Below are 11586 nucleotides of genomic sequence, written 5' to 3'. Positions count from 1 at the left end.
GGCGTGGCAGTCATTTTAGGGGAGGGCAGGCTGGCTTCAGATCCCTTAAGAGTAATGGGAGCTGGCGGCCATTTTGCCTAAGGGCAGCCTGGTCTATGGCTCATTGAGTTCAAAGGGCGGGGGGTGGGGGGGAGAGTATAATCAGGTCCCCAGCCCTGGTGGTCACAGCACAGATGGAGACCAGCAGTCTGCTCTGCCATGTACATGTACATCTTGGGGGCTAACTTGCATGAATTTAAAATAAAATTTGCATACAAGTCAGGGAGAGCAGGAGGTACGTGGGGCGCGTGGAAACCCCTCGAAGGCAGGGCTGTGAGCGAGGAGGTGGGACTAGGACGTAGGGGGATCCCTGCGTGTGATGGGGCTGTGCGCGTGGGGATTCCACGGGGGTGATGCTGGTGTGTCCCTCATGACGTCAACCGTCCCCCCCCCGAACTGCATTTCCCAGGGTTCCCCGCCCTTTTCCTTGGCAAGCAGGCGCCGCCCGCCCCCGAGTCATTGGTGGGGGCGGGGCCCGGGCCAGTGACCTTGCGGGACTGTGGGGAGGGGCGCAGAGACTGACGCGGGACAAACCAGACCGGCCATGCAGGGAGCCCGAGCGGCCCCCGCGCTCTGCCTGCGGCTCCTGCGTCCGCCCCCGCCGCAGTGCGTGGGTGGCTGGGGAGGGGCTAGGAAGTGGGGAGTCGGGGTGGCTGGGGAGGGGCTAGGAAGTGGGGGCTGGTGGGCTAGGAAGTGGGGAGTCGGGGTGGCTGGGGAGGGGCTAGGAAGTGGGGAGTCGGGGTGGCTGGGGAGGGGCTAGGAAGTGGGGGCTGGTGGGCTAGGAAGTGGGGAGTCGGGGTGGCTGGGGAGGGGCTAGGAAGTGGGGGCTGGTGGGCTAGGAAGTGGGGAGTTGGGGTGGCTGGGGAGGGGCTAGGAAGTGGGGGAGGGGAGATCTGAGATGGGGTAGAGAGGAGGAAGGGGATGGAGGGGAGGCAAGTAGGAGAATGATGGTGGTAGTGGGGGCACTGTGAGGGTGGGGGAGGGAGGAGAGTGGTGGGAAGTGGTGGAGGAGGATTAGACCTGGGGGAGGGGAAGCAGAGGAAGGGACTTCTCCCTCTCCGTAGGGCCCCAACGCTAACCTAATTCCCATGTCTCCCCAGCTACAGGAGGGCCCCAGCCCAAGCATACCCCACCTTCCAGTCCTGCAGCAGCTGTCTATACAGCACCCATGCTGCTGAGGTAAGCATTTGGGGGCTCAGTGGCGGGTGCTGTCTTGCAATGAGTGGGCATGAGGAGAGACTGGCAGCTTGCAGCTAACCCCCACCCTACCCCCAAAGCGAGCACGTCTCAGTGCTGGGCCAGGGGGTCTTTTTGTAACCTGACACCCCGCCTTAGAGATGGCCATATTCCTATCTTGTCCTGGTATCGTCTGGAATTTGGTCTCCACAGGGAATCTGGGTGAAAGGTTTTATTATTGTGGGATGAGTCACAGGACATGAATATTTAGGGCAAAGGTGACAGGCTAGCTTGGGGCCTAGGGTGAAGGAAGCCTAATTCTGGTCTGATTCCCTGGAGAAAGGGTACCAGCTCAGGGTTCCCCCAGCTCTGTTGGTGCCCCCTTACTCCTGACATGTAGCCCCTGCCAATCCAGCCCTGGGCTGCCCCCAAACCTTCCGGTGCCTTTCTCTCCTGACCCACAGCCCCTTGCTGATGCTTTCTGTCTTCTCCTCTCCACAGGCTGTGCTGAATAAGGCTGGGGCAGGGACTGTCTCACAGACCATATCCAAGACTAAGTTCCCCCCAGAGGTATGTCCACTGCCCCCCAAACCCTGCTATTAACCCTCAGTATCCTGGGAGGGGGAAGGGGAGCCATTTGTGGGTGTGGTTTCTCTTTTGATTCCTGCGCCCCTATTGGATGGGGATTTAGGGGAGGGGCAGATCCCTATTTCCCTCCTGTTTTTGGAGGGATCAGACCCTAATTTTCCTTCCAGTGCAAAGGAGAATCAGAGAGTGTGGTGGCTCCCTATTCCTTCCCTGATTAGAGGGGTATCAAGAATCTTTTGGGAGGGGTCAGAGCCCCAGTTCCCCTGTGGGTGGAGAGGAATTGGTGGGGCCTGATGGTGTATGGTGGAATGTCAGAGTCTGGGGGGGCACCAGACCCCAATTAGCCCCCTTTTTTTCTGTTGCTCCTCCCCTAGGAGTCAAAGTCTTTTGCCATGGGGATGTTCCAGGGTCGGATCAGCACGGAGCAGGTCTTCCCCTACCCCTCGGGTAAGGGAGAGCTGGGGGGGAGTTGCTGGGAGGTTGCGGGTATGGGGGAGGACTGCCCTGCTGGCTTGGGTGTGACTCCAAGGAGAGTAATAGGAGAAGTTGGGGCAGGGAGGTGGAATCCCCACATATCTGTGAGGGCTTCCCTCACTCACTACCTGCCCCTTCTCTGTAGTGCTGACGGAAGAGCAGGCCCAGTTTCTGAAGCAGCTTGTGGGACCCGTCAGCCGCTTCTTCCAGGTAAGTAGGGGATGAGTTAGGAGGGACTGGGCCTGGGGAGATGAGTGGGAGGGAGGTGAGTTTTGGAGGCCTGGGAGATATGTGTGGGGAAGGGCTGAGTTTGGGGGGCTCTGGCTGGAAGGCCAGTGGGAGAGCAGATGAGGCTTGAGTTCAGGGGAGGTTTGGTGTGTATTGGGGTTGACTGCACATGGGGGGGCAGCATGTAGGGGGGATCCCTCACTCAGACTCCCTTGCCCTGGCCAGGAAGTGAATGATCCAGCAGCCAACGACTCACTGGAACAGGTGGAAGACCGTACCCTGCAGGGGCTGAAGGAGTTGGGGGCCTTCGGGCTGCAGATCCCACCCGAGCTGGGGGGGCTGGGGCTGAGTAACACCCAGGTGAGACCCATTCCCCCTTCTCTGTGCCCCCGACCCTGCTGTAAGTCCCTAGCAGAGAGTATCTCAGCTGGCCTTGTGTTCACCCATATCCCTACAGTATGCCCGGCTGGTGGAGATCGTGGGGATGCATGACCTGGGTGTAGGTATCACGTTGGGGGCCCATCAGTCCATTGGCTTCAAGGGGCTGCTGCTTTATGGCACCCCCCAGCAGAAGGAGAAGTACCTGCCCCGCTTGGCCACAGGTGAGGAGTGCCAATGAGGGGGTGTACATCGAGAAAGGCTGGATTGGCAAGATGTGAAGGAACAGTGGGCATAGTGGGGGAGTACAGTATAATGGGGACAGGGAGGAGGAACCAGGGGATGGAGGGAGGCAGGAAGAAGGGGTGGGGCTGGAGGGCAGGGTAAAGGACACAGGAGTGTTTGGGGGAGGGCCTAATGGCTGGAGGGGCTGTAGATGGAAATTGTGTAACCCAGGGGTTCTTAAACTTTGTGATACCGTGACTCCCCTCTAAGTTGCTTGCAACCCCCCAAGGGATCGGGATCCACAGTTTGAGAAATGCGGGTGTAACCCTTTCCCCCCACCCCCAAGGAGAGACAATCGCTGCCTTCTGCCTGACCGAACCGGCCAGTGGCTCGGATGCCGCCTCCATCCGCACCACGGCCCGACCCAGCCCCTGCGGCTCCTACTACACCCTGGACGGTGGCAAGATCTGGATCAGGTGTGTGCTGCCTGAGTGGGCCTCAGTGGAGGGAACTCTACCTTTGCAGGTAGAGTTGGCTCCAGGGCAATGCTAGGGGGCACTATAAGCTGGGGGCTCAGCAGGGAGTGCTCTTCCCTGGCAGGAAAGGTTGGCCCAAGGGTGGTGCTAGGGGGTGCTGTGGGGCATGGGGTCTCAGCAGAAGGCTGTCCCTGAGTGTACCCTACTTTCCTTACCTCCCCATTTGTGTTCCTCCACAGTAATGGGGGGCTGGCTGACCTCTTCACCGTCTTTGCCAAGACCCCTGTGAAGGACGAGGCGACGGGTGAGGTGAAGGAAAAGATTACAGCCTTCATTGTGGAGCGAGCATTTGGGGGGGTCACCCAGTGAGTACTGCAAACCCAGCCTGGTGGGAGGGCGCAGATCTGGGAGGTGGGGAACATCTTGGGGCACTGTGGCAGAGCTAGGAGGTGTCTAAATGAAATTAGAGCATGTTTTGGAGGACAGGTACCTGGTGTTGGGACACCATGAGGTGTTTGTTGTGGGTATAGATCAGCTGTGGTATATCTATGGTATATCTGGCGGCATTGGGGGAATTAGAACTTTGGGGCATGTTTTAGGGGCATTCACAGAGAGGTTGTTTCCGGGTTGTATTTTTGGGAGTGTTCGCGGTGGGGTGTATTTAGGGGGTGGGATACATGGGGGGCATTCCAGGGCATACAGTTTGGGCAGCAGGCAGTATTTCAGGATGCACATTCAAAGGGTTGCGTTTCGGGGAATACGATATGGGGAGGTTTGCAGTAGCCTATATAACAGAGGTGCAGGACTGTGATTTGGGGCTCATGTTCAAGGGTGCTGTTTTGGTGCCTACAATATCGGGCTATTGGTGGGGGTCTGTGTTTTGGGATACATGTTCGGGGAGGCTGTCCTGGATTGTCAGCGCCCCCTATACTCCCACCCATTGCAGTGGCCCTCCCGAAAAGAAGATGGGGATCAAGGCATCAAACACAGCTGAGGTGCACTTTGAGGGTGTGCGAGTGCCGACAGAGAATGTACTGGGACCACTAGGTGCCGGGTTCAAGGTGGCCATGAACATCCTGAACAATGGGCGGTTTGGCATGGCGGCCGCCATGGCTGGCACCATGAGGGGCATCCTTGGCAAGGCTGTGAGTCCTGTTCTCCCCCCCCCCCCCCCCAAAGTCCCACTCTAGGCTGCATTGTGGGATTTCTGTCCCCACTCTTATAGCCGCCCCATTGCATTGTGGGATTGTTTACCCCTCCCCTATAGCCCCCTGCTGCACTCTGGGATTTCTGCCCCCCATGCCCACACCTCTGCACTTTGGAAATTCAGCCTCCCTCACACTGCATTGTGGGATATCCGACACCCCACCTCTAGTCACCTGCTACATTGTGGGATTTCCCCTTTGCTAGCCTAGACACTCTCCTTCCCCCGCTCCGAAATCCCCAGCCACCACATTGCACTTTGAGAGTTTGGCACCCCTTACGGTTGGGCTATTCCCCCACCCCCCAGGTGGAGTATGCAGCCAATCGCACCCAGTTTGGGGACAAGATCCACAATTTTGGAACCATTCAGGAGAAATTGGCACGTATGGCCATGCTGCACTACGTCACCGAGGTGAGCCTGCCACTAGGGGGCACTGTGACATGCTAACAGGTGAAAGGTCCCTGTGTAACTAGCTCTCATACCCTAGAGGTGGCTGCATCTCAGCACTGGGCAAGGGGTCCCTGTGTAACTAGCCACCCTGCTCCAGAGGTGGGACCTTCTCAACCATTCTTTCTCCACAGTCCATGGCATATATGATCAGCGCTAACATGGATCAAGGGGCAACCGATTTCCAGACCGAGGCAGCCATCAGCAAAATCTTTGGCTCGGTGAGACCCCATTGGGTGGTGTGGGAGGCGGGACAGGAGCAGCTCCTAGGTGCTCTAGCTTTTGAATTGTGGGGTGGATTATGTTACCATGAGGCTGTGGTTTTGTTTTGTTTTTCACCTCCCCCTTGCCCCCCAGGAAGCCGCCTGGATGGTGACAGATGAGTGTATTCAGATCATGGGAGGCATGGGCTTCATGAAGGTGAGTGTAGACATCCCCTCGGTGCTGGGATCCATTGGGCAACCTCCTTGCACCTGTCTGGCACCGGGATCCCCCCTCCCAAGCTGATTTGCCTCCTCTCCCCCGGTGCTGTGATTCTCCCCCCCTCCCCCCCGGCCTATCTTCTCCCCCATTCCCCAGTGTCAGGATTGCCCCACCCCCATTCCCAGCCAATCCCCCCCAACCCTCTTCCAGTGCTCAGATTTGTCCCTCCCAGCCAATCTCCCCCTCCTCTCCTCCCATGCAGGGGCCCCCTTGGCTAACTCCCTCTCCCCCGCCCAGGACGCTGGTGTGGAGCGGGTGATGCGGGATCTCCGGGTCTTCCGGATCTTCGAGGGCACCAATGACATCTTGCGACTCTTTGTGGCTCTGAATGGCTTCCAGGTTGGGGGGGGCCCACAGGGCTGATGGAGGGATCTGAGGAGGATGTGGGGGGATGTGGGAGCCCAGACTTGGGAAGGAAGAAAGCATGTGACGGTTGGTTAGGGGCTGTGATGGGGTGAGTATATGAGGGGGGATCTTGAAGGGGGGTTGTGGGGAGGGGGAGATCTTGGGAGTGGATCTCAAAGAGGATCCGTGGGGGAGGGAGATTTGAGGGTGGAAGATGGTGTATGGGGCTGGACCTCAAAAGGAGGCTGTGTGGGAGAAGGATATGGGGTTGTTGGGAATTGGGTTGTGGACGGGGGGCGAGGATCTCATTGGGGAGAAGGACTGGAGCTGATCTCGGGGTGAATGTTGCAGGAGAGTGGAGTTGCCATGGAGTGGTCAGCAGACCTTGGCAGTAGGAGGCTGTTGCAAACCTGGCACCAGGTGGGGGAGGCTTTGATTCTTTCCCTAGAAAGCACTGACTCAACCCCTCTCCTCCCGACAGAGTGCTGGGAACCGGCTGCGTGTGCTGCAGAGGGCCCTGAAAACTCCCCTGGGGAATGCGGCACTGCTGTCCCGGGAGGCTGCAAGCCGCTTGCGCAGGTACCAGGGGAGGGGCTGCACGCTGGATTTCCAGAGGAGTTGATTCTCTGGGAGGTGGGGGGGTTGTCTGGGAGGTTTCCAAGTGGGATTCATTCTCTGGGGAGCCTCATGGGGGGTGGTTTCTAGGAGGTTTCTTGGAGGGCTCCTTGGAGGATGGGGGGTTTATTCTTCAGGGAGTAGGGAGCTCTGGGCAGGAATTTCTGGAGAGACTCTCTGTTTTGTTTTTGTTTTTTGTCTCTCTGAGAAGGTCTTTTTGGAGGATCCCTGGGTGGGGCAGTTCTGCTCCTTGGAGGGGGGCAGCAGGACACTTGGGGGGGGGGTGTTCCTCATGCCCTGTGTGGTCCCCCCCCAGGACAGCTGGACTGGGCTCTGGACTCACCCTGAAAGATGTGGTGCACCCTGATTTGGACCCCAGTGCAAAGCAGGTGAGTCTAACCCTAAGCCGCACCTTCTGATGCCCCCAGTTCATCCTGACTCCATTAGGTTTCCGATTTTGGGGTGGTGGGGGATATTTGGGGGTCTGTGTCTGGCCCCCCCATAATCCTGTCCCACTTTCCATGCCTTCCACCCACTTTCCAGCTGGTGCATGCTGTCGATCTCTTTGGAGCCACAGTGGAGGGGCAGCTGCTCAAATATGGCAAGAAGATCATTGGTGAGAGTATTTTGGAGATATGGGGCTAACTGGGAAAGAGGGAGTCCCAGCTCATCGCCCCCCTGTTCTCTATGGGGTGCAGAACACAGTGGTGTTGGGGGGGTATCCCCAGGGCAATGAGGAGTTGCTGGCTGGAAGGTTGGGGGGGTGTCCTGTGGCTGTGGGGATTGGTGCATCAGAGAAAGAGTCAAAGGGGAGTTGTTTTGGGGCGGGGGGGGGACAGAGCTGGCTCTGTGCTGATCCCTCCTCCCCCTTATCCCCAGACGAGCAGTTCGTGCTGATGCGGGTGGCAGACGCAGCCATCGATCTCTACACCATGGCAGTGCTGCTCTCCAGGTGCCACTTCAGGATGGGTGCTGCAGAGAGGAGGGGGGAGTTGATGTCAGGAAAGGAGGACTTTGAGGGGGATAACTGGAGGTAATGGGGGGGTGGGGTTCCCCTACATCCCAGGAGCAGTGTTCCCAGTGAGCTAAGCACTTAGGTGGCCTCCCAGGAGAGATTCAGATGCCTCCCAGATGATTGGCAGAGCACTCACAGCAACTACAGCTGGCAGCATCTGTTTCTGCTGGTGGTGCACACAAGTACATACCTCAGTGTGTATAATACAATTTATTCTGCACATTGATGGAAAAAATTAGAGGGAATGTTACCCAGGAAGCCTTTGCGGGGAGGGGAATAACCAAGGCTGGGGCAGCCTGGAGAGGGAATAGGTCAGAAAAGTTTCTTGGTCCCAAATTTGGGTCTTCTACCCTTTCTCCTGCCCCTCCTGTTCTAATGGATTGTGTTTTTTTTTTTTTTTTTTTCCCCCTCCCTTCCCCCCACTCAGGGCATCACGCTCCCTGGCCCAGTCCCACCCCACTGCCCAGCATGAGAAGCTGCTCTGTGAGACATGGTGCGATGAGGTGAGATGGGGCAGCCAGATCCATAGTTCTGTCCGTCCGTCCGTCCATCGTATATACCTCTCTGTCCATTCTTCTGTCAGCCTATGGTCTGTGCCCTCCACATCTAGCCACCTCAGTCCTATACTTACCCCTCTGTCTGTCCCTCCCTCCCTCCCTCCATCCCTTGGTCCCATACCCACCCCTTTGTCCATCCATTCCCATCCCTAGCCCTCCTCCTCTCACCATCCTCCATGCCTGTGTCCTCCATTTCTCTCCCTCCCTCCCTCCATCCCACTGGTTCCTAGTTGGGGGATGGGTAGGATTTGAGGTGGGGGGAGCCTCTATGCCCATCTCTCACACCTCTGCTTCCACTCTCTCCATCTTGCTCCAGGCCTACAAGCGTCTCTCAACCTCCCTGAGTACGTTGAACACGGATGGCGCCCGGCAGACCTTCCGGAATCTGCGGGGCATCTCCCGGGCCCTGGTGGAAAACGGTGGTGTGGTCTCTCCCAACCCATTGGGCTTCTGAGCCCTGACACTGCTCTGGCAGAGGCAGGAGGTGCATCTTGGAAACTCTGATCCCAAACTGCTCCCTCCCCATGCTTCCCAGCATACACTTCTGCACCCTACCCAGAATGTCTGGGAATGTGGGGGAGATCAAACAGTGGGGCACCGTACCTTTTTTCCTACCCCTAATGAGCTCTGCCTAACATGCTACCTGCAGGGCATAGCTCTTCTTGGGAAATGCCTTAATGTGTTCCCGTTGAAGGAGGGGAGAAATATTTGTTTTGAGGCTCCCCAGGACACTGGGGAAATATTTGTTTTGAAGCTGCCCTGGTGCAAATGGGAAAAAATTTGCCTTGTAGCAGAAGAGAAATGTCTGTTTTGAGGTTACCCTGGAGGAGGGGGGAAACTGTTCTGAGAGGTGGAAGGTCTGTTTCAAGGTTCCCCAAGGAGGGAATTATAAGGCTCCCTTCTCCCCCAGGGAGAGAGCTGAACTTTAACCAGACGTGATTGCTTTATGTTCCCTCTATGACGGTTGGTTTTGGGGTGGAAGGATGTGCCAGGCTACAGTGTGGGGTTGCCTACAAATCTTGCACCCGTGGGAGAAAATCAGAGACCCTGGATACTGCCTTCCAAGCAAGGGTGCCCCTGGAAATGGGATGACACTGATTCCAGCCAGCATCGGCCATACAAGGGGAAACCTGCCCAGCTGCCCTTTGCACCCGCAATGTTTCCTTGTCAGTAAACACAATATTTTGGATGACTGGATGCCCTAGAGCTTTCCTAGTGCTGCTGCTTTGGGAAATGGGCGGGGAGAGGCAGATATGGGGATCCTCTGGGACTCAAACTCTTGGGTGAAGTTCTTTGGTGGGGTCAGTGAACCCTTTGAGAGGGGTCTATTAATAGAACAGTGTCCCGATCCCCTGGGGATATGCTCCAGTCTTCCCAGATGGAGCTGCCCCTGTCCAATGCATGAAGGGGTCTAGAGGGCGGAAAGGAACTGTGGCTTGCATATGTGCATGATGCAGCCATGTGGTGGGGAGTTTCCCTGGCTGACAATACCTGGAGGATTCTGTGGAGGGGCAGGGAGCTGGGATGGAAATGCAGCAGAAATGGGCCATACATCCCATTCTTTCTCCCCTACCCCTGTTTCTTGTTATTTGGTCCTGGATATTTAATTGGATTGAAGGTTAATCCAAGGTTCTCATGCTCTATAAGCATCCCGCTGTTGGCCCTGCTTGTCATTAAGTGGCAGGAAGTCTTGTGAGCCAACAGCCCCTCTCAGTTCCCCATGCCACCTTCTTGGGCTTGGGCGTAATCATGTGGTGCAAAGTTGCTGTTAAGCAACACACAGAGAAATGGTTTCCCTGGCTATAGCAATCCCACAGTGCCTACAATGTCATGTAGCAGGAAGTTCCACTGATTTATCAGGTTTCTTTCATGGCCGGAGTGAGATGAGCTTGTGATCTGTTCCTGTATATGGCATCTGTGAGCTTGATACTGGTGTCCAGTTCAGCTGTGTGCTCCTAAAAGTGGTGGTGCAGGAGAGGATACAGAGGGCTGGATAAAAACACCTTCTGGCACATTGGATACTTAGGCTATTGCAAGTACATATAATATCTTAATATAAACGTAACTTGTAAATTTAATATCTGTATATTTTCATATATATGGAACAACAATAGATCCACGTAATATGTAATACTAGCAGTTTTACTGGTCATTGTTCAGGTTCTTAATTTAGGTTTTTGGGCGGGTTTGGAAAATAAAAAATGATTAAAAACAAGTAGTCCTCTAGCACCTTTAGTGACTAACAAATCTATTATGTTATGAGGTTTCATGGGTAAAACCCGCTTCATCAGATGAGTATCCATGAAAGCTCAAGATATAATAGATTTGTTAGCCTCTAAGGTACCACCGGACTGCTCATTGTTTTTAACTATTTAAATGCCTGTATTTTTCAAAAACTAAGGTAAAAAGTTTATTAATAAAATAATTGATTAAAACAGAGTATGACAACTGTCTCTATTTTATCTCTGTTCTGTAAGGTTTATTGAGAAGCTAATCCAGGGCCAGTCCATCTTTCTGGCTCATCTTGGTTCAGTCTCAACATTTGCTCACTGGCCAGGATTGTACTTGATTTGGTGGTTCTTTCTTTTCTCTGTGGTTTTGGGAGAAGCAAGCATATCCCATTTTCCAGGCACTACCAAACCTGACCTTGCTTTAAGTTAGGATAAGAGGAAACTTCATTCCGAATTTGATGGCCTTAGCTCTTACCATTTAGGCGTTCTTGAGCAAACGCTCTAAATATATAGTAGAAAATCTCTCTCTCTCTTAAAAAAAATTCCTGTGGAATGACAGTGTGACATTATCTGTATCCTCATACTACCATCTGCCTCCATCCTCAGCTGCTTGCTGTGGCTATCCTCGGCACCATCCCCTCTGGGCATGGGCTGTTCCAGCTCTGATTCCCGGTTCATACCCCGGGGGCTGCATCACTGTGGAGGAGCTGCTGGGGCTGGGTCCTCTCCCCCATCTGAGCCCGACACACACCCACCCACCCTCCCTGGGCTGCCCTGTGTCCCCTCAAGCCCAACACCCTGCCTCGGACGTGCCAAGCGTCCCCTCCACCATCCGAGCCTGACCCCCCACTCCCAGCCACCGTGCATCCTCTTTGCAATCCAAGCCTGACCTCCTCCCTCCAGCCACGTTAGGTCCCCTCTGCTATCTGAGCCCCCCACAGAAAAAACTCCCTCACCCCTTCTGCTCGTGAGCCTGCTCCTACCCTGTGCCCCCAGCCAGAGACCCTGCTCCCAGCCCACTCCTGCCCCCTTCTCCCTGGCCAGACACCTGCAATGGGGGAGGGGGGGTGAGCATAGCAAGCAGGGGGCACAGCACCCTAGTAAT

The 11586-nt window shown here is 55.6% G+C and overlaps 1 protein-coding gene across 2 annotated transcripts; it reads left to right on the top strand.

Moving 5' to 3' along the window:
* Nucleotides 1-487: 487 nt before the first annotated feature.
* Nucleotides 488-10689, top strand: ACADVL (acyl-CoA dehydrogenase very long chain). Of its 2 annotated transcripts, XM_075907049.1 has the most exons (20): nt 489-645; nt 1140-1218; nt 1717-1785; nt 2178-2250; nt 2423-2487; nt 2731-2865; nt 2963-3107; nt 3455-3584; nt 3824-3949; nt 4531-4729; nt 5095-5199; nt 5370-5456; nt 5593-5655; nt 5956-6057; nt 6545-6642; nt 6995-7067; nt 7222-7294; nt 7558-7630; nt 8121-8196; nt 8567-10689. In XM_075907049.1, exons 1-20 carry the CDS (start codon nt 584-586, stop codon nt 8702-8704), a joined length of 1971 nt encoding a protein of 656 aa, XP_075763164.1. In that variant the 5' UTR covers nt 489-583; the 3' UTR covers nt 8705-10689. The 2 variants fall into 2 exon arrangements, with proteins under 2 accessions (XP_075763165.1, XP_075763164.1); XM_075907050.1 differs by lacking the exon at nt 7558-7630 and having other exon boundaries at nt 488-645.
* The last annotated feature ends 897 nt before the right edge of the window (nt 10690-11586 follow it).

Source organism: Pelodiscus sinensis, chromosome 24 (genome assembly GCF_049634645.1).
Source record: "Pelodiscus sinensis isolate JC-2024 chromosome 24, ASM4963464v1, whole genome shotgun sequence".
Lineage (NCBI taxonomy): Eukaryota > Metazoa > Chordata > Testudines > Trionychidae > Pelodiscus > Pelodiscus sinensis.
The sequence above is the reverse complement of the archived record's forward strand: the minus strand, read 5'-3'. Positions and strand labels throughout refer to the sequence as shown.

What these genes read in the sequence shown, in the direction of transcription:
- ACADVL (XM_075907049.1), top strand. Translation starts at nt 584, where the DNA reads ATGCAGGGAGCCCGAGCGGCCCCCGCGCTCTGCCTGCGGCTCCTGCGT. An exon ending in TGGGGCTGAGTAACACCCAG is followed by an intron (nt 2,866 to 2,962) that starts GTGAGACCCATT and finishes ATATCCCTACAG; the next exon opens with TATGCCCGGCTGGTGGAGAT. An exon ending in GAGGCATGGGCTTCATGAAG is followed by an intron (nt 5,656 to 5,955) that starts GTGAGTGTAGAC and finishes TCCCCCGCCCAG; the next exon opens with GACGCTGGTGTGGAGCGGGT.